At 47.8% G+C, this 22113-nt stretch overlaps 1 protein-coding gene across 1 annotated transcript; it reads left to right on the top strand.

Moving 5' to 3' along the window:
• Positions 1–369: 369 nt before the first annotated feature.
• Mgst2 (microsomal glutathione S-transferase 2) lies at positions 370–21951 on the top strand. Its single transcript, XM_041659344.1, has 5 exons — positions 370–537; positions 3379–3478; positions 17202–17272; positions 21217–21298; positions 21740–21951. Exons 1-5 carry the CDS (start codon positions 480–482, stop codon positions 21870–21872), a joined length of 444 nt encoding a protein of 147 aa, XP_041515278.1. The 5' UTR covers positions 370–479; the 3' UTR covers positions 21873–21951.
• Positions 21952–22113: the final 162 nt, after the last annotated feature.

The raw sequence follows: 22113 nt of genomic DNA, 5'->3' as shown, positions 1-22113 counted from the left end.
TCTCTGTGGGATTAAGGAATGCTCCCTTCACACTGATACAAGAGATGAGAGAGATCTCAGGGAGACTTTGGGGAGGGTGTTGGGGGCAATAAAGGGACCATAGAGCTGATGAAGCGGAGCAGTAGAGTAACCGAGGCGCTGAGGCTGGAAGGCTCACTGCAGGGCGAGCTGGTGTGTGTGTGTGTGTGTGTGTGTGTGTGTGTGTGTGTGAGTGTGTGTGTGTGTGTGTTGGGCGTGTTCAGGAAGGAACAGAGATGGCTTTGTGCCAGCTGGCCTTGCCAACCTTTGTGGTTTTCTGTTCCAGGGCAAAGGTTGTTACCCAGTCCTGAATCCCGCCTTTCTTTTTTTTTTTTTTTTTCTTTCTCAACTCTGGTGATTCAATTCTGTTGACTCTGTAAGGGAACGAGATCAGCCCTCCAGGGTCCTAAAGCGCCTGTGCACTTCAGCTGGGTTCGGACAAAAACTGAAACAGACCAGAGATGGCGGGTGATTCAGTCCTGCTGGCTGCCGTCTCCCTTCTCTCTGCCTGTCAGCAAAGTAAGAATGTGGGAATCTTGTGTGTGGTGTGCGCGCATATGTGTGTGTGTGTGTGTGTGTGTGAGAGAGAGAGAGAGAGAGAGAGAGAGATTGCTCTAGTGTTTGGGTTTCATGCCTGTGTTTGGGTTGTAGTCCTGGGTGCCCAGCAGAGCCTAGATTGCTGATGGTGGTCTGCATGCATCCTGCCATGCATGCTCCAGAGATTAATTCTCACAGGGCTGTGGTGGCCTCAGAGCCCAGAGACTCTGCATCACCTGTGGTGACAGTCCACGTCCCAGCGCAGAGGAGCAGTAGGAGTTGCAGGCGGGGACGTGAGCCCGTGAGAGCGGCGATGACAAACATCCATTATGGATGTTCAGCAGGAGACTGTTCCTGTTTCTAAAATGGCCGTAGACATTTAGTGTGTTTTCTTAGAGAAACTGCCCATGGCAGTTCTGCAGAAACGTGCAGCTTAGATCCAGTCATGAATTCTAAATGTTGCAACATCTTCCTACCTCCTGGGATGACTCCACACCCCTCTGCCTGGTTAAATGGAGGCTCTGTCTCTCCAAGAATCACAGTTACACAACTCCTCCTATTCACCCTACATGCTTAGCGAACAGAGTTTCTTACCAGGAATGCCTGCTTATTCTTCCTGGGGTGCACGTATCCGGAACCAGGTCTGAGAGGTGGGGACAGCGCAGGCCACACGCTGCAGGAAGTAAGGGACTGTTATTATGCTCGGTGACCAAGTCCAGTCTTCACAGTTACTCCATGGCTAGCCTGGCCAGTCTGCTTTGGGGATGAGGGAAACTCTGAAACCTTCAGACACATGTTTTGTTTACCAGCCTTTGTGAAACCAGCAGGTGTTTGCTATGAACCAAAGAAGAACGTGGGTCTAAGCAATCAGTGTGTTCCGACTCTGTGATTGCAGAACGGGCAGGGGCAAGGGCTGCATGCCCCCACTCAGAGGCTCTCTCCCCACAGAGAGCCTTTTGTGTGCTGTCTGATGCCAAGGACACTGTGAACTGGGACCAGCAGTTAGGCAGTTCCATGGAGAGGGAGGAAGGGGACAGGAAGGAAAGAGAGTGGAAAAATTATGTCTGTGATAGAAAAAATGTTTCATTGTTGGGAACGGAGCCCAGAGAGACAGAGAGCTGCTGTTGAGTTGGCCACATCAACAGATGTTTGTTGTTCACAGAATCAGGATGCGTTGTACCAAGGTACAAACAACTCAGGCTTTTAAGACAGACCCACCCATATCGGTCTGGTCCAGGCCCCAGGCAGGGTGGTCTGCCCTTCCCTGTTCTCAGCACAGAAAGTCAAACAGGATCCTGAGTAGGAAGGGCCTCCATGGTGACTGGCCCGGAATAGGTCCTTACCACTGCTCTTGTCCTGAACCCATTACCTGCAGAGAAAAGCTGCCGGGTGGAGAAGTGGCCCTCCCGGGGAAGGATCCACCTGGGACCGAGTGGGCATCGGTGGTGGCAGAGGGTTCTCTCTTCACTATCCTAGCGCACAAGCATCCCCACCCCCACCCCAGGAAAGAGGAAAGATGGGCGAAACAACGGTGTTTGTGCCCACGTGTGTAAGAAGATTCAGTCTTTCCACAGAATATACGAAATGGCTTCTTCACCGATATTATATGCCATCGACAACCATGATCTTCCTGAGGCCCTGAGCCGGGAGTATAGACGGGGCTTTTAGCCCAGAGGCTGGCACCAAGCCCAAATATTCCTTCCCGGTGTGGGTGTTCACACACCTCTCCCATTTACCAATTAAGGGCTTCACATTGGCTGGTGGAGCAGACAGGTGCCTACTGGCCGCAGTTCATGGTGTTAAGAGAAACTGACTTGGTTGGGCTTTGGGTTAGGGGTCAGGGTTGGGGAGCGTTTGCTCATTCACAAGCCCTTTTGAAACCCAATGTTTTGTGTCTCTGCTCATCTGTCAATCTAGGAATGCACAGCCTTCATTGTTTCCAGACCCTAGGTGTTTCCTTCCCAGCTGTGAAACAAATTAGAAGCAGCAGGTGGGGGTGGGCAGCGGTGGCCAGAAAGGCCGAGTTCCAATTTCTACCTAATAGACAGAGTCCCCCAGCTTGGCCCATGAGCTGCTGCCTTGTCCACATGATACTGCCCAGAACGGTTGGAAAGAATCAGTGCCCACCCCTTGCCTTCTGGATTGCTTCAGTACCAAGCCAACACACAGACTGTCCATTTTCACATTTTAACTCCTAAGCAACAGCTACCTGGACACCAAAGGGAAGGAAAGGAGCCCACAAAGGAGCCCTTCCTAAGCCAGGCTCAGTCCTGACTTCTCGTTCAAAGGGCAGGTGCGTTTAGAGTCAGGAGAAAAAGCTCCTCCCTGAGTGCTCACTCTGAAGAGACTGAAACCACAAACTTGGTGTGGGGTTTTTAGAACATCAGTGAGTCAGAAGTAGACGCAGAGATGCTAAAGCGAGCCCAGGTTGTGTTTGAGGCAACGATTAAGGTCACGAAACCGTGGGAGCTAATGGGAAGGGGAAAGATAGACGCCAGGAGGTAATTATGAACTAAGGAGGAGATGAGGGAGCCGGGAGGTAATTCAGATGGTAAAGAACTTGCTTTGCAAACCCAAGGACTTGAGTTTCATCCCCCGGAATTCATGTCAAAACAAAACAAAACAAAACAAAAAAACCCACACTGGACATGGCGGTGCAGGCTTACAATCCCAATGCCAGGGAGGCAGAGGCAGCTGGGTGCCTGGGGCTCACTGGCAAGTCTGTTTAATTTGATGATTTCTAGTGTAGCCGTGGTACCCACCCGTACTCACACTTTACCAGGGATGTGCCACACTTTAACGCAACATTCCTTTCCTTTACAGCTTATTTTGCTATAAATGTTGGACAAGCAAGATTTAAATACAAGATTTCACCCCCGGCAGTCTCGGGGTCCCCGGATTTTGAGAGAATATTTCGTGCGCAGTAAGTAATGTTTCCCAAACAGGCAGGTATTGTTTTTAATGAAGTTGTTCTATTTATTAGACTCGGGAGTCAGATGTTGGGGTGAAAACCTGCTGGATCAGAGAGGTTGAGAAGCAACCAGCTGACGACCTTCCTTTATGGCCAGAGACCCAGCAAGAGGTCATCTCTCCACTCGCCTCAAACCAAAAAAAAAAAAAAAAAAAAAAGCCCATGGCTCTTTCAGTGCCTCCCTACTCCTTCCTGTGTGTCTCTATCCATCTTCTGGCTTCTAACTAGTTGTTGGATCCGCCCCCTGATCCAAGGTAGACTTTAGCACAGCTTTGGGGGTGCACAGTACAATCAGATATTCCCAAACAGGCAGACTAGCCACAGACAGACAGATTCTGACTAAGGAAAAGAGTAACAGAGAAGGCCCTACGTTCATTTTCAGTTGGCAGCCGCAAGTCTCCGTGTGCCAGTCTCAGGCTCCACTATTATGAGTGTCCAGCGTATGTCGCTTTCCCAACTTCAGTACAGATTGAGTAGGTCTGTCTATTTACCCAAAAGGCTGTGGCTAGGGAAGAGCGGTCGTGTCTCTCAAGCATGGTGGCTTGCTCAGAGACTTCTCCAGCCCCAGGAGGGTTCAGTAGATTCAAGTGGAACTATTTTGTAGTTTCTTTTCTCCTTCTGCCAAGTTCTCAAAGAACCATTTTCTGAAATCCGAGCTGCCCCGAACACACGCGTTCTCAGTGGTTTTGTTGTCCTGTGCTGCCTGCCTTTTCAGACACACACAGAGACTTCTGCCATAAACACCATGCACTTTCCTGGAGAAGGTAGGGTAACCTTCATATGTCACCCCTAAAGCCTAGTGCTTTGGAAACCATTGCTTTGATCAATACTTACTCATTGCTGCATTCTTTCCTTAGTATTCATGATTTCCTCTTTATGTCCATGTGTAAGGTTCATCTAATGTTTTTCGTGTATAGTTCTTGTCTCATTTTGGCTATTAAAAAAATTATACCTTGAATTCAGTTTGGTAAGGCAAGACCTCTGATGGACAGCATGGCCTCTTGGCTACCCTCTTACTCTCAGAAGTTGACAGATTGTTGTCTCCCTCGGCTTCAAAGTGTACCAGGAATGCCCACAAGACAATTTTAAGTAACATCACACCATACAAGGAGAAGTCATTCCCATCCTAGCTGTCTTTAAATACTTTTGGTATGTCAAGTAGCAAAGTGTTGGTTTGGTGCCAGTGTGTTTTACACCTAAAAGTAAATGTTTATTTCATCAGCCTGTGCACAGCCTGGAAAGAGAGAGGAATGACGAGTCTTATTACAAGTCCCCGTCCCTTATGCCTGCCAACATTGTGATTTCACTGCTGTCTGTTGGTCCACACTTTCAGGCCTTGCTAGTTGAGGTCCTTTTATGAAACAATGTCACATCGTTCTCTCTTCTTAGCCCTGTAGTTGGGCTGTAGTCACCTTGTTGCCTTAAACCTGGAGCTGGTTTGTACCTTTGTGACTATGGAAACAATGTTGGGAATGGAGCTACACGGGTGTTCTATGGTTATAGTTTCTTCTTGTGCAGATTTTGTTTTTCTTAGGGCTAATAATTGCTTCTTTGTTGCCTTAGTTTCATTCTTGATTCTTCTATGGAATCGAGAGTCTCTCCTCTGAGCACTTTCAGACACACTGGTAATCTGCTAACATCCTTTCCCTGCTTTGAGTCACTGTGCCCAAATCCCCCCTGGCTTTGCTACGGTGTAGAGGATGCTCTTCAGAGCGACTGCATGGCTGTTATGCTGGGTCTTCCCGTCACCCTCCTAGAATTTTCTTATACTCTCTGGATTTGGATCACCTGCTACCTATTTCTCTCTCTCTCTGTCTCTCTCTCTCTGTCTCTCTCTCTCTGTCTCTCTGTCTCTCTCTCTCTCTCTCTCTCTCTGTCTCTGTCTCTCTGTCTCTCTCTCTCTCTCTCTGTCTCCCTCTCTCTCTGTCTCTGTCTCTCTCTCTCTCTCTCAGCTTTTGTCTCTTGTTTTCATGGAGCGTTTGCTAGCTTTCTGTACAGTGATCAATACATGATATCAGCAGCTGACAGAGGAGGAAGATTTACTTTGGTTCCCAGCTTTAGATATCCTGTTCCGTCGGCTCTATTGCTTTGGACATGGGTGGCGCATACATCATGGTGGGATCATGTGGTGGGGCAAACCGTCTTCACCATATGGGCAGATGCAGCAAAGAAAGAGTCTAGACCCCATCATCCCTTTCAAGGGTGTCCCACCAATGACCTACACCCTCCTACCGGTACCCCAATCCCTGAAGATTACACCACCAACTCTGTAACACATCGGCCTGTGGGGGCACTTTCAGATTCATGCTAAGACAGCCTGTCTAGATGCTTACTGAGAGATCTCAGGTCTGTAGAATTTTGAGGTTTATCTTGTTCGGATACAGCCTACCCAGCCCCACATCCCCGATGGCCTGGGTAGGTACATATTTTCATATTAAAAATATTATGCTTTCAGAACTGTGAGACAATTGCTCCGTCACTTTCTAGCATCTTTGGGTATTGTTGATATTTGTCTTCTAGGCTTTGCCATGTGGTGTGGGAACAGTTGAGAGGTTCTGGGGTGCTCTGTGCTCCTACAGACCTCTCCTGAATTACATCATGCTGAACCCCAGAGCAGGTCTCCTTATGGTCCAGAAACTCTTGTTCTTCTGTCCCAGATTAAAAAAAAAATTCTCTCCAATTTCTCCTTCACATTTCCATTCTTTTCTGAAACATGCTGGTTGTTCTTGAGTTGAGTCTTTCATTTTCTTTTATCTCAAGTTCTCATATTTGGGTGCTCTTATTCTTTCTGTAGAAAATTGGGGAACAGCTTTCTACTTTCAGTAAAATTTGGGGAACGGGTTTTGGAGATAATCATTCCAACTCCAGAAGCTTATTTTTACTCTGTGCTCTTCCGTTGCTGCTGTGGGTAATGTTAAGTCGTTACGTCCTTGGGTCTCATGTGCACAATTGGTTCTTTTCCATTTGAGAGTTTCATTAATCACTTAAAAAATTGCTATAATCATTTTGGTTTAAATAATATCGAACAAATTTTAATAACATCAAACCACACAAGGTAAGTCCAGCCTATTTCAATTTCCCAAGTCCTGATGGTCTTCACGTTCAAGTTATTATCTATCTTGAACTTTGTCTTTCATTTCACAATTAAACAAAAATACATATTTAATATTTACGAGTATCTCCATGTACTATGGCTTATCTTGTATCAGTGAGCAAGCCAAGAGCCCTCACCCTTTTGGGGTGTGCGGCCAAGGGAGACAAAGGTCAACGCCAAGCGGATTTCCTTGGCAGAGGTTTGCGCTCTGCAAACCTCACAGGAGAGCCTGAGATGGTACACAGCTTGAGTTGGGGTAGACTGCAATCTGAACGGGGGTGGGGGGGGTGGCTGCTGTAAGCAAGGCCAGCCTGAACTTCACAGTGACACCTGTCACCAAGAGTTGGGGACAGAGCTCAGTGCTGAAGTGATTGCCTTGGGTTGCGCCGCAAAATTACACCGCCGATCTCGAACCAAAGAAAACCACAAAAGAGACGAAAGAAACCCCCAAGCCAGCCAACCCCAACCACTGATTTATAGTAACTAGTAAGTAGCATGTGCAGAGGCCGAAGGTGGGGCCAGGGATGGGTTCATGCTCACAGAGTCACCTTTATAAAGTCACCTTGAGGGGAGACCTCAATTCCCCTGGCTTTGACTCTGTTGAACCGAGAACTGAGTGTGGGCGTAGGCGGCTTCCAGCTGGTTAGATCTGAGGGCCACTTCTTGGCTCTAGTTCATCCTCTCTTTCCTCACATTTGATTCTCTTTCAAGGTAGTGTTTTCTCCCTCCCTCCCCTTCTGTAACCAGGCTCCTTTTGTCCTAGAAACAAAGTTGGGCACCATTCCCAAATGTTTTTCCTGAAGTTATTTATAAAACAAGTACACAAGCCCATTTCATTTCTCAAAACTTAATTTGATTTTTTTTTTTTTTTTTTGCTTAACTATAGTAGGATAGGCATAGGGTTAACATAATATGATCATGGCCCGCAGTGGTGGCACACGCCTTTAGTTCCAGCACTTGAGAGGCGGAGGTGGGTGGATCTCTGAGTTCAAGTCCAGCTTGATCTACAGAGTGAGTATCAGGACAGTCAAGGCTACACAGAAAAACCCTGTCTCAATGCCCCCCCACCCCCACAGTCCCTGCAAACCAAAACCAAACCAAACCAAACAGCAATGACAACATCCCTCCCTTCCGCTAAAAATCCTCAAAAACCTAAAAGCAAACCCTCATAATATCAAGGGGGATTTGGAGCTTGATGGAGGGGCCAGCAGAGCAGTCCTATCTTATTCCCTGTGTTTTCTCTTGGATTTTTCTATAGCACCAGTCAAGTTCTTGCTTTGAGTTCAAAGGTTCGGGACAACTCTGGCTAATTCAGATTCCATTTGTCAGGAATACGGCTCTGTGAGGTGCCTGGCAGGACTCCCTGGGCTTACCAAGTCTTTGCAAAGCCAGCGTGGCTGTTTATTTGTGTCTTCCACGTTGACTTCCTTGAATTCCGAGGAAGGAACACACTCTGTTTCTTCCTGTCCTGGGCTGAAGCCTGTATCCCCTCTAGCTATCCCGACTCTCACAGAGATGCTGGATTTTCCTACGCTTCTCTCTACCACATAGCCCTCAGAATGGCCAGGGTGCCCAGAGTCACTGCTCAGTCTTTCTCTGAGTAGAAATTCCATCTCACCAGAACACGATCCTCTGAGTGAGGCTCCAGAGCGTCTCCTGCGCATGTTTCTTCAGGCTGGGAGTCTCTGCCATCTGTTAGGCAAAGATGGCTGCAATGGTGTCCTGGCATCCCAGGGCTGCTGGCCAGACTTCCCTCCCTGAGCCCTTTCCCCTTCATCCCGGGAGCAGCCTTGGACGTGACTAGAGGCTTTCCTGTGTCACAATACAATTTTTCTAAGATCATAAGAACAGCAACCACAATTTTATCCAGGGCCATTTTTATGTTATTGCTAAAACTTAAAAAATTCTATCCTAATTCAAATGCCTCGATGACTTTAGATTAAAGGCATTTATAAAAATCTACAAAGTAGGTCTAAATAGTAAATTGATAGTTGCAGTTTAAACATTTCCTGGGCCAGAGTGATGGCTCAGCAGGCAAGGATAAACCTGATGGCCCAAGTTTGATCCCAGGACCCTCAAGATGGGAGCAGAGAACTGATGCCTGCTGAATGCTGTGACCTTGACGTGCACTGTGGCAGGCAAGCGCACATGCTCACAGGCCTGTGGACTTACACACAGACACACGGACATACACAGACACACAGACACAAAGACACACAGACACATACACAGGCCTGTGGGCTTACACACAGACACACGAACACACACAGACACACACACATTCACAGGCCTGTGGACTTATACACAGACACACGGACATACACAGACACACAGACACACACAGAGACACACAGACACACACAGACAGATAGACACACACACACACACACACACACAGGCCTGTGGACTTACACACAGACACAGAGATACAGACACACACACAGAGATACAGACACAGAGATACACACACACACACAGGCCTGTGGACTTACACACAGACACAGGTAGACAAAGACAGACAGACAGACAGATAGACACACACACACAGAGGCCTGTGGAATTACACAGACACACACACCCAGAGACATACACACAGACAAACAGACACATACAAAGTAAATGTAAAAGAGCCACTATTCTCCCTCTGAGTCCACAGGGAAGGGAGATGAATACCTGACCAGTTCTCTCCTGTGTTCAGGCACACACGGGGGCAGGGGAGGACATCAGTGCCCTGCCCCACCACTCTTCTCTTTATTCCTTTAAGACAGAGCATTTCACTGACCCCCAGACTTAGGCTGGGGGCCAGCAAGCCCCAGTAGACCACGTCTCTGGCCCTCGCGTTGCTGGACATTAAGGTGCACGCAGCCACAGCTGTGTCTTTGCTCTGGCCTGAGCATTTCCCAGGAGGCTTACAATCCTGGGTTCAGCTGGAAGCCCTATAATGCCCTTTACCCACTGAGTTACGTAAAGCAGGTGCCCAAGACACTGAATGGCTCTGGTGACTTCAGTGGCAGGCAGGGGGCTGTCTGGAGAGCTCTAAGTCTAGGCCCTCATGTGTCCATCCTTCTACCAGCAGGCTCAGTTGCTGGGTGGCAGTTAGACTTCAATACTGCCGCCACCAGGCTCCATTTCCTGCTGTATTCCCAGAGGGGACTTCCCCTAAAAGGAACAAATAAATTAATTAATTGGTTAATTAATGAATTGATATTTTTAATTTTTCGACACTCTCATTATGTAGCTCAGGTTGGCCTGAAATATCCTGCTCCAACCTCTTCAGTGCTGAAACTCCCGGCCTGGACCACTGTCCTGTCCTGAGCAAGGTAGTGAGTTATCAGCCTATACGGCACCTCCAGAAATCCTTTTCTCACTCCAGAGGCCTGCTCCAGGCATGATGGGTGTTACTCTGACCCTTCTGTTAGGGTCATAACTCAAAGGTCTTCTTGCTCAACCTCAGACCGGGGTCAGGCACCTGTGAATTTGCAGCAGCTGAGTCAAAGTGATTCAGCAAAACAGGAGGGAGGAAGCAGAGAGAGAGAGAGACACTTGAAAGAGAAACGGTTTCAAAAGCCTCCTTGAAATGCCTGGCCTGTTTTTATTTTTAAAAGCGTTCCTACAATGAGCATGGGGTTGGGAAGGTGCTAGGGTCGGCCAGGATGTCTCCACTCCCAGCATTTTAGAAGGAGGTTGGTGCACACAGAAGTTCATGTTGTACGCACAGGAGTCTGTCAGCTAGAGGAGGCATTGAGAAAAGTTTCACACCAAGGGGCTTCCCTTGCAGCAAGAGGGTTACCCTAAGTGAAATATTTTTTGAGAATGATGGCACCAAGTTGGCCCAGTGGCCATGGCCCAGGGGCTTAGGGTGTCTTAGTTATTTATCTATTGCTGTAATAAGACACCATGATCAAGGCAACTTATAGAAGAAAGACTTTACTGGGGTTCACGGTTCCAGAGGGTTTGAGTCCATGACCGTCATGGTGGGGATCACTGCAGCAGGCAGGCAGGCATGGCGCTGGGCCAGCAGCTGAGAGCTTGCATCTTGACCCACAAGTAGGATGCAGAGAGGATTAACTGGCCTGGCATAGGCTTTTAAAACCTCAAAGCCCACCCTCAGTGACATTCCTCCCCCAACAAGGCCACACCTCCTAATTCTTCCTAAGCAGCTCCACCAACTAGGGACCAAGCGTTCAAACAGAGGATCCTATGGGGGCTGTTTACTGAAAACTACCACAGTGGGTGTGGGGACGTCAATGGTCACTAAAAGTCAGCCTGAAACAGTGATGCTTTAGTTCCTTGTTCCACACAGATGAAGATTAAAAAGCGGACGGGTAGGGGTTAGCAAAGGGAAGTGAGCTCTACTGAGGGTCCCTAAAGAAAGTGAGAGAAATTCTTCAGAGTGGGAGCGGTTCTCAGAGGAGAGAGAAGAAATCATCAAATGGTTTTATGTTATGTAGGAGTTTTGTTTTTGTTTCTATAGGACTTACAGCAGAAACGAACAATGACCCATGTAATTTCTGCTGCAATTGTTTAATTTTCTGGGCTATCATGGGCAGAGTCAACAGTCCTCTCCACCATGCCTCCCCATGACCCAACCAGGGAGATAATAACGCTGTTTGCTCACTGTCCACCCAGTTAAGGGTGGCCAAAGCCCTCCCTTTGTGCCTCTCTGATTTACGCTTTATTAGCTGCTGACCTTGGCTGTCTGATCGCGCTTAGCCTGCTAGCCACAGACCTTGCAGGTGTCCTGGTGGATGTTAATTAAATCGTGCTGTCTTTGTTCTCGTAGTTCATGAGCATCTTGATTCACAGCTGCCAGGATGTGTCTACAGTCTTTCTTCTTGCTCACGGGCAGGGCTGTAGCTTTGTGTGTGTGTGTGTGTGGGGGGGGGGCGGTCTGGGGTGGTCCTTTCTAGACTAGGTGAGCATTTCTCTCTAGAAGCCATTCTTCTCTACAATTTGCTTTGTTATATGAAATGGCAAATGTGCCTTGCATATGTTCTCCAAGGGATAGGGTGGAGCTGTTGCATCAGGGGAGCTAGCAGGCCTGTGGACACTGGCTCAGAGCCCTGTCCCTCTCATCTGGTGGACACGGTTGCCTCTTTTTTTTTTTTTATCTTTCCCAGTGGTCCTAACGTCACTGTTTTAAGTCTAATCTTTATATTACTCCTGTGCCCCTTCTCTGTTTTCACCATAATATTTGTTACTAAGACAAGCTTTTCACTACAGGTTCTTTTCTCTTACTACTGACAGTGAGCTAGTTCCTGCCTCTCAGTAACCCGCGGAGAGGGGGCAGTATTGCCACTTCTATTTATATCTATCCTTAGAGTTCCATCTTTTTGTGCTGTGTGTTCTATAACACACACAACGCCATTTTCTAGTTGCGTGTCCCCCATTCTCAGAGATTTAACACGATGGAAGTTTACTGCTTGGTCCCTGACCTCTCTGGGTGTCCCTGTGGGGGTGACTTTGGCATAGTCATGGAGGTCCGGGCTCCTCCACCCAGGTCCTCAGTCTCCTCTCTTTTGTGGCTATAAAACCGTACTAGGTGTCCTTCTTTTATGGGGTCCAGGTGAGGGTGTTACATCTTTCATTGGTCTAGTGCAGTTGGTAAGTCCTTGGGCCTGTATTTACTAATATGGTTTGAATCTTCCCGGGCACCCATGCGCTCCTGTTTTAGTTTGATAATGTAAAAGTGACACCTTTGCACTGGTGGGCTGAATTTGCTTTCAGTCTGTGCCCCGTGGCTGGAGCTGGACAGCTGGAGGTGTCCGTGGGCGGACCTAGAGCTATTTTCCTCTGCGTGTGCACTTGACATGGAGCCAAAGGCTGCTTGCAAGCTGGAATTACTCTGGGCAGGGCGCAGCCTGCAGCCGGTGCTCCTTAGTGTAGAGGAACACAGGGCACACGCACAAGCATCACCGTGCCCAGCGGGTTCCGTTCTTCTCAGGCTTTTCCCATTTTCTCCCTTAAGCCTCATGTATCCTGAAACATTTTGGTTCCAGACAAATCAGGGCATTGTACCAGGGTCCGTATTGGTTTCAAATCTTAAATTCCACGGTCAGGACACTTGCTCCCCCTACTGGCCATCTAGTGAAGACCTTTTCAGTTTCTCTCCCTGGTGTGGAGTTTGATGATGCCCTTGGTGTCATCTGCTTAAAACACGACCCCCCTTCCCCGTATTTCTACAGGGGTAGCAGTGTGCAAAGAAGTCATGGCTATTGCGCAGTGGTGGCTGTAACCAGAAAGTGACTCTGCACAGCCCATTTTTCCCTACGTGGACGTAGGGGAGGAGATAGTCCCTAGACAGTCATCCCCGACTGTGTTGGTGAAGGGCAGCTGACACAGGACTTTCCCTCAGGATGTCTCTAAGGAGAATACAGGGTGTGGCCGTGCAGGTGGTTAGAAAGAGGCTAAAATTGTTTCCATATTGGTTTGTCCTGTCAGCGAAAATAATTAGCTGCTGTTGGCATAGGCAAGGCATGTTCAGGACTTGGTCCCCTTAAGTTGAATGCATCCGCTGACAGTTCACAGTGGTGGCTGTCGTGGGGCACACCACACTTGATCATCATGCTGCGGGAGCTCTTGGGGACTCAGAGGTACTGCTGGTGGGAGAAGGGTATGGGCCCAGGGTGGCAGTGAGCAGACAGAACGGGCCTCCAGGTGTTTCCAGGTGTAAAACCATGCTACCAGGCAGCAAAGAGTAGGGACCACAAGCAGCAGTCCGAGAAGTATTTCCAGTGTCTGAAAGATGATTCTGGGAGACCGACAAGGATATAGGATGGCTATTCCTTGTAAATGGCCTGGATTCGAGTTCACTTAGGAGACACGCCTCTGAGCTGCCTTTGAAGCTATTTCCCGAGAGGTCTGATGGAGGGGGCAGACCCACCCTGGATGTATGTGGCACCATGGGATGCGGTCCTCATCTAAATTAAAGGCAAAGAAGGAAGAAGCCAGCTGAGCAAGTAACACCCATCTCTCTCAGCTTGTTGGCTGGGAGGCAATGTGACCAGCGGCTCTACGCCTGTCCCCAGGTCTTCCCTACTGTGGTGGGCTCTACCCTCAAGCTGTGACACAAGACAAGTCCTTCGTCCCTGCAGTTGCTTTGCCGGGCACTTTGTCGTGGCTACAAGGGGACTAATGCCACCCTGCACTCTAGAGGAAGCAAGGCTTGAGGCCTGTCTGCAAAGAAGGACATGAGGTTGGGTGAGTTCAGGAGTGACTCCTGCTTGTAAAAGGACAACGGACCCATTTCTTGGGCGATAAAGATGCAGAAGATAGAGTAGCCTGCCTTAGTGCCCCAGGCTTTTCTTTTCCATGGCCACACATGGAGCTACAATCAATTCTTGCCTCATCTCCATGGCCTCTAACCACCCCCTGTGTCTTAGCACCGACGTTTCCATCTTCTTGATTGCTTCAGGAAGTTGGGGTGTTCCCAGTGACCCAGCCCCAGCTTCAATCAGCTAAATGGTAGACCTCAATGCTGCACATGGTACTCTCCTTGGGTGCTGGAGCATTGTCCATATGTGGGTGTCCTGGCTAGTTTTATGTCCGCTTGACACAAGCTCGAGTTATCTGAAGGGAGGGAACCTCAGCTGAGAAAATGCCTCCCACAGATCAGGCTGTAGGCAAGCCTGTGAGGCATTTTCTTAATTAGTGATCAATGTGGGAGGGTCCGGCCTATCATGGGTGATGCCATCCCTGGGGTGGCCGCCCCGTGTTCTATGAGAAAGCAGACTGAGCAAGCCATGGGAGCAAGCAAGTATGCAGCTCCCCTCCATGGCCTCTGCACCAGCTCCCGCCTCCAGGATCCTGCCCTGTGTGGGTCCCTGTCCTGACTTCCTTCAGTGGTGAACAGCAAAGCTGAAGTGGAAGCCAAATAAACCCTTTCCTCCCCAACTTGCTTTCTGGGTCCTGGTGTTTTGTTGTGGTAATAGAAAAGACACTGGGCCAAATCCCGGGGCTGCTCTGGGTGCTGCAGTGGGAGGAGGCAAGGTTCAGGGTCCCCTCACCTTGTCACCTGACGCCTGGTACTGCGCTTCGCGAAGCTGAGGCATCCACACCCAGGCTGCTCTCCACTAAGGAGTTTCTTCAGCTTGAGTGGCAAGGAAAGACCTGCATAGCCCCGCCATTCTCATTTTTTCTCTCTTCTTCTCCGAGTCTTTCTTGCTCTTTCAGGCAGGGGCGCAAAAACACCTCAGCTTGTCAGCCTCTGTGGACAAACCCTAAAGAGACCACAGGCTCCCCGACTGGTCTCCTGAGTGGAACCAGGGTGTGACTGGGAGGCTCTGTGTATCTCTGCCCCTCAAACACAACACTGAGGCCATTAATTCACCACAAGGAAAGTCCTCAAAGAGACTTCTGTGACCGACGCTTCAGAGGTGTTTAAAACGTCACAGCTGATCTGAGTAAGAAGATGTGGAAAAACACGTCTGGAATAATTTAGGGTATAGGAAACCTAATAAAAAGGACGGGGCAGTTGTGGGATGTTTTCAAAAAAAGGGCCAGAAAATTGCACTGACGGGGCAAGGGTTAGAACCCTCCCGCGTGTGCTGTTCCCTCTTGTTCCCTGGGAAAGGTTCCATGGATCTAGCCAAGGAAAGGAAAATGCGGAGAAATACGTTCTTATTTTTAGTTAACTGCCATTACTCTTCCTGTGGAAATGCAGAAAGTATCTTTCACATACCCTATCATAGCTCCTTACAAACTTACGAAACCATCAGAAGCAAAGCCATGCCGAGGATGCAGAGGAAGAACAGCTTAGTCACTTCTCTGAGCACTAGAGGGCTGCACCTCTGGCTTGTGCTACGCTCCACAGGAGTGCTTCCTTGGGCCTTAAAGAGATAACGAGATGAGACAGAAGAAAGCATCTCTACATTAGTACCGTTCATCTGCCATTTCCAGGCTCCTAGAGAGTAAAAGGGTCCTCATTGCTTCTGTTGGTGAGGTTAGGGCTTTCTCCTTGTGCTTCAGGATGCTGCATCGGCCATGGCCTGTGGGGGGGCGGGGTGTGTCAATTGTTCCCTTTCCTTATTTCTATTGAAGGGGTAGGGATTGTATCTAGAGCCTTGCACATGCTAGGAAAACACCCCAATGCTAAGAAACAACCCAAGTCTTAAAAAAGATTTTATTGTAATTTTTATTTATGTGTATGTGTGTGTCTCATGCACATGCGTATGGGTGCCTACAGAAGTCAGAAGAGGGCACTGAGTGTCTTGGGCCTGGAGTTACAGGTGGTTCAGTCCCTTGACATGGCTGTTGGGAACTGAACTCGGGTCCTCTACATGTACTAAACCATCTTCTCCAGCTCCCCTCCCCCCATTTCTATAGTTTTCCATTTTGAGACACGGTCTCACTAAGTCGCTCAGGTTGGCCTTGAACTCATTCTGTAGCTCAGGCAGGACTTGAAGGGACACATCTGCCTCAGCTTCCCAAACAGCCGAGATGACGGGCATGTGTCACCAGGCCTCAGAAGTCACACGTTGTTCTTACGTGACCTCCAGGGAAGCTGAAATGACTGTTGAGAGCTCTGTCTTCTCTGCTTGTGCTCTCTGTGAACAACACGGAGCTAACCTGACCACGATTCCATCTCATCTTTCCCCTTCTCCGCTACATAGAGAAGAGTTAGTTGTAGCTCCGGGAGAACTATTCCCTTGTGCTTAAAATAGTATCAAAATTTCCATCTGAGCTTCCCGCAGTAGAGGCAATTTGATGCTGCTGTCTGCTAGTTTTACTTTCTGCTCTGGGTCTATGATTGTTTTGCCTGCATGTGTATCTGTGCGGCACTCGTGAGCCTGGGCCCACAGAGGCCAGAAGTTACAGACAGTTGAGAGCTGCCATGTGCATGCTGGGAAATGGACTCGCGGCCTCTGCAAGAGCTGCCAGTGATCTTCAAATCCCGTCAGGCACCTTGTCTCTCGGGTCTTACTTCCCACTGCATAGAATGAGAATGAAATGCGTTCATTTCTCTACTTCAGAAGGTTTAAGGGGAATTATTTAAAGACAACCTGAATGTTCTGACTTACTCAAGTGAAAAGCTATGGGTGTCAGGGACTTTTTTTAAAAAAATATTTATTTATTTGTTTATTATGTATACAGTATTCTTCCTGCAGGCCTCATTACAGATGGTTGTAAGCCACCATGTGGTTGCTGAGAATTGAACTCAGGACCTTTGGAAAAGCAGGCAATGCTCTTGACCACTGAGCCATCTCTCTAGCCCCTGTCAGGGACTTTTTAAGAAGAAACCTGTTTAATAGGAGCCGAGTAGCCTCTTGGGGAATTTGGATAAGGCGCAGAACGACATTCAGGCTCAGGAGACTTGTCTTCTAGAAAGGAGTCATGACTTGCTCCTCTAATGACAAAATTTGCGTATAGGAGAAGGTTTTGCCAGACTCTGCGCTTTGAGCAATGTTGAGTCTCACCTTGAAAGACTCTTTTTAAGTGGAAGGGCCCTTTAGATTTCTTATGTAAGTTCTTGTATTATTTCTGTTTGAATGGATTGAACGCTCACCTGCAGAAGGAAAGCCAATGCATTAGTGTGTATTTCTTCATGAATTCAACTTCACCTTTATTCTTTTCTCCCTGCAGACAAAACTCTTTGGAGTCTTATCCCGTGTTCATCCTAATACTGTGGCTGGCCGGATGGTACTTCAATCAAGGTAATTATAGGAACACGTCATCTCATCCCAATGACTGTGGTGTTTAAACACGATTAAGGGGCAGATAGCTGGCCACACTGCTACCGATGCTGGAAATGACTTTAAATATAAGAAGCAATGCCTGTGTATGTCCAAGTTCTAGGTGGGCTCACATGGCTTCAATGTAAGTCAGTTCAATAATTAAAAATAAACCCAAAAAACTAGCAGTCGGATACAGGAGTAAATACCTGAGATTCCAACACTCAGGATCTAGAGACAGAACTATATAGTGAGATTCTGTCTCAAAAAGCAAGGGTTAAAACTAACCTTCATAGAAGTCCGTAGGGGTCCATAGTGGTTCATAGAGATTTGACTGACAGCCAGTGAGCCTGCATGGGACTGACTTAGACCCTCCGCATTTATGTGACAGTTGTGTCTTCATGTGGGACTCCTAACCGTGAAAGCAGGGGCGTCTCTGACTGTGTTGCCTGCTTTGTGGACCCGTTCTCCCTACTGTATTGCTTTACCCAGGATTAACAGAAGAGGAGGTGCCTAGTTTTGCTGTAACTTGATAGGCCATGAGTGGTTGATATCCATGAGAGGTCTGCTGTATCTGAAGAGAAGCAGTGGAGGAGGAGTGGATGGGGTGGTGCAGCGGGGAGGAACTGGGAAGAGGGTAAGGAGGGGAAACTTTGACTGGAATGTAAGAAACAGCAACAGCAGCAGCAGCAGCAACAACAACAAAGCAAAGGTTAACGTAGCTCAGTGGAAGAATATTTGCCTGGAATGTACAGGGCCAAGGGTTTGGGTCTGAGCATCCTCCTATTCCCCAACGAAAGTATCTTGGACGAATAGGATGCATTCAAGGTCGTGTGGCTGTAGACCATACACAAGTTGAAACAAATCTATATGCTAGATACCCAAGGATAAAAGTAGTGTGGACCTTGTCTCCAAATCTAATAATCTGATTAAAGCAAAGGATCAGAACACAGAAAACAACTTGCTTCCATGACAACAATGTTTATGGAACACTTACGGTGTGCCAGGTCATTGTTTGAAGCTCATAGATTTGTAGGATTTTAAACTTCCATATGAGACAGAGTCAACAATTGATTTCTACTTTCCATATGAGGAAACTAAGACACACAAATATCTTTACCAAAGTGGAGAAAATCTTGCATTCAAGGACATAGCAGGTCCATTGAATTTGTTCCAAGGGCCCAGAGGGACGTGGTGCTGCACATTGGAGGCAGCAGGTCTGCAACCATGCCCTTTCTGTTTAGCTGAAGTTTCCTTGATGAGCTGAGGGCTCTGTGGACCCACGTATTTGGGGGTTGGACCTCTATGGACACCCTAGCTGGGGAAATAGAATCCCCTTTGATTCCTGGCAACTGTAATGGCCTCATTTGGGTATGCATCTGATTGTTAAGATTTAAATAAACTAAAAGCCAGCTGCTTTGAAAGAACCTTTCATCAATCTCTTTCTTGCAATTTTTACTGTCAACCAAGAGATTTCAGATACAATGACCTTTAGAGAATGACTTTTAAACTTCACTCGGCTCACACTTTTGTTCCTTAATGGCATGAGCGAAAGTGGCTGTTCCTTTCCATCTAAGGACAGATTAACAACTAATAAGGGAAGTGCCTTTAGATAATGGAATTCTGTCTCTGTCACTTGACCCCTCGGATTTCCCCACGATGGGCGGAATGAGGTAGACTGCCTAAGCAGAAAAGGGTTCTTAGGTATTGTCATTCTTTTCTTGCCCAAAGTAAGTGGCCTACTAGACTGCTTCTGGCTGTTCACTGGCTTTGGGGACAGCAATTCAGTAAGTTGGGATAGTAATTCTTAACAGGGAGCATGCTCAGAATCTGCCTTTACTCTGGGTCCCCTTGTTCTCATCGTTTGGTGCCTGCTCCCTCCACAGTGTCCCCCAGAGCCCTCTCTAAGAAGACAGCAACTCCTCCAGCTCCCTCCTGTCCCACATTACCCCCTTTGACTTTTCCACAATGCTTCCAAGCCTGCAATTTTCCTGTCTCTGTCTCTTGTCTTCTTCATTGACAGAAGAGATGGCTCAGTCCTTAGGGTGCCTGCTATAAAGACTTGAGTTCTAACCCAGCATTCACACAGAAAGCCTAGTACAGAGGCACATTACCTGGCCAATGAGCTCCAAGATCAAAAAGAGACCCTGGCTCAAAAAAAAAGGAGTGGGGTCATGACTGAGGATGATAGGTGACATCGGTCTCTGGCTTCCATATGTACATGTGTGGTACAAGCACATGCACACGCACACATGCTTACACGAACATACACACCATGCAACACACACACACATTTCTCTATCATACAAAGGATCAGTTATGCGTAGACAAGAAGGTTTCTTTTTCCTTCTCGTTTTATCTTCGTGGGGTGCCCAGGATTAAACCCAAGGAAGTGAGCATGCTGGCCAAGCACTCTACTGAGCTCCAGCCCCATCTCTAGAATAATAAATTCATAAAGACAAGCAGCTGCTGACCAAATCATTAGGAACACCTGGCATACACAGGAAATTAAAATAAAAATCTTGGTGACCAAGTAGAATAGTGAGTTTAATTTAACAGCATGTCACAGTCCCAGACAGAGGCTCTAGATATCCCGTTTGTGTCTGTGTGGTGTTGAGGGAGGGGCCTCATTTAGAGAAGATACCAATATTCTGACTGGTCAGGGTGCCAGCAACATCAACACTGTGCTTTGTGTATTTTGGGGATAAAACCTATGTGTGGTAAAATGTACAGATCTTGGGTGTTCAATGGAGTTTAACGCTCGTGTGACTCAATTCCTTATCAAGGTATGTAACGCGGCCACAGTTTAGAAAGTCTACTCTTGGCCCTTGCACCTATCTATTCTCACTCCTTCCATGACTCTGACTTTCCCACAGTTTGGCTTTCCCCATTCTAGTACCTCCTGTGATTGGAATAATAGAGTACGCACCGAGGTGTAACACATCAGTCCAAGCAGAGCGCTACTGAGAGCCACCGGGGTGCAATGAATACATTTCTCTTCACTCACTGTGGGGTGGCAGTGCCGAAGGGCTACACTGTTGGGTGATCAAGTCTCTGATGTTAAGGTTCCCGACTATCGCAGCTTTTGGTTACTACGAATACAGAGTTCATAACTGTGATGACCAATCATAGTTTTCATGAACGTTCTTCTATATCCTCACCATTTTATATTGTTGGTCTTAAAATTTTAGCCATGCCTGGTATGGGGCAAATGCCTTTAGTCCCAGCACTCAAGGAGGCAGAGACAGGTGGATCTCTAAATTCAAGGCCAGCCTTGTATACAAAGTGAGTTCTAGGACAGCCAATGTTACACAGAGAAACTCTGCCTTAAGAAACCAAACAACCAAACAATAAAGTAAACTCTAGCCATTCTGCTGGGTACTTGAAGGTAGCCTCTCACTGTAGTCTAAAAACATTTAAAATGGATTATTTTTTTACTTATTGTTATGTGTGTGTGTGTGTGTGTGTGTGTGCATGCGCGGGCGCGTGTGCTGCTCTGGGCATTTTGGGGCGTGTGCCACAGAGCCCACATGGAGCCCAGAGGCCAACGCTATGAAATCTGCTCTCCCCTTCCTCCTTTTCTGGGCCCTGGAGATTGAACTGGAACCTTGACTCTGCCCACTGAGTCGACTCACTGGTTCTCACTGCAGTTTTTTTAACTAGCAGTCGGCTGACCTTGAATTGTGTCGAAACATTTTCCATGTGATCCTGGCACACTTATTTATCTTCTTGTGTGAATCGCGAATTCAAATATTTCACTTATTTAGAAAAGCTCTTTTTCTTTGATTGTCATAAGGATTATTCCTTCTGGCCACGTACATTTCGTCAGGAAAATATTTTTAAAACGCTTCCTCAGTCTCAGCACTTTATTTTGAGAAAACATTCATGAAACTCTACGTGTTTTCTTTATTTTATCCCTTGCGTAGTTCTGGCGTCTTGTCTGGGTCTCGTGTACCTGTACGCCCGTCACAAGTACTTCTGGGGCTACGCAGAAGCTGCTGACAAAAGGTAAGGAGACCCGAATAATGGCGTGTGTGTGTGTGTGTGCAAGGTGCAGCAGGTTGCATCTTCTGTTCCTGAGGGGATTAAGAACACATGGAGTATTGGTGACCAAAGTGACCCCCGTTGCCCGGGGCCAGTCTTACCAAACTGCACGATCAGGTATAAGATGAGAAAATAAAAACGTGAATCTGCGCATCGCACAAGCGCTACAGATCCCAGCAAGAACTCTGCCCTGTTTCTAGAATATTTAGGTGGGGTCGCCATGTGTGCAGGGGGCTGCTTGACCTCAGTGGCTTGGCATCCCCTTTACTTTTTATGATGACCTAAATATTTCAAACGGCCTATTGTTGAAGTTCCGGGCAGTTCCAACAATGAGCCTTTGCCGGGCCCCCACAGTCCTCATGGCGGCCCAGTTAGTCACGTCACCCCCCCATGTTCATCCTGCAGAATCACCGGTTTCAAGTTGAGCCTGGGTAGTTCGGCCTTGTTGGCTGTCCTAGCTGTCCTGGGGATAGCAAACAGATTCCTGGACGAATACCTGGACTTCCATGTTACCAAGAAACTGAGACACACATCCTAAGTTTTTCTCTTCCCTCCCACGCTTGTTGAGGCTGTCACCAGTCTGAAGACAATGTGCTAAATAAAACTTTCAAACTCCTCATTTGTTTGTCTGGCTGTGGCTTTGTGGAAACACCCCCTTTGCTGACGCTGCTTAAGAAGAGTGTTTCTGGTGTGCCTCCCCGACACCACTGGGGGGCATCCGTGCTGGCTCCGGCTTTAGAAGGCCTGTGGGAAGCGGGACTGTTTCAGTCAGAGCCAAG

Source organism: Microtus oregoni, unplaced genomic scaffold, assembly GCF_018167655.1.
Source record: "Microtus oregoni isolate MIOR12 unplaced genomic scaffold, Mior012 000010F_ref0000083, whole genome shotgun sequence".
In the NCBI taxonomy this organism is placed as follows: domain Eukaryota; kingdom Metazoa; phylum Chordata; class Mammalia; order Rodentia; family Cricetidae; genus Microtus; species Microtus oregoni.
Note: the sequence above shows the minus strand (reverse complement) of the source record. Positions and strands in the feature narration are given on the sequence as shown.

What these genes read in the sequence shown, in the direction of transcription:
- Mgst2 (XM_041659344.1), top strand. Translation starts at nt 480, where the DNA reads ATGGCGGGTGATTCAGTCCTGCTGGCTGCCGTCTCCCTTCTCTCTGCC. An exon ending in TCTCTCTGCCTGTCAGCAAA is followed by an intron (nt 538 to 3,378) that starts GTAAGAATGTGG and finishes TTTCCTTTACAG; the next exon opens with CTTATTTTGCTATAAATGTT. An exon ending in GAGAGAATATTTCGTGCGCA is followed by an intron (nt 3,479 to 17,201) that starts GTAAGTAATGTT and finishes TTCTCCCTGCAG; the next exon opens with ACAAAACTCTTTGGAGTCTT.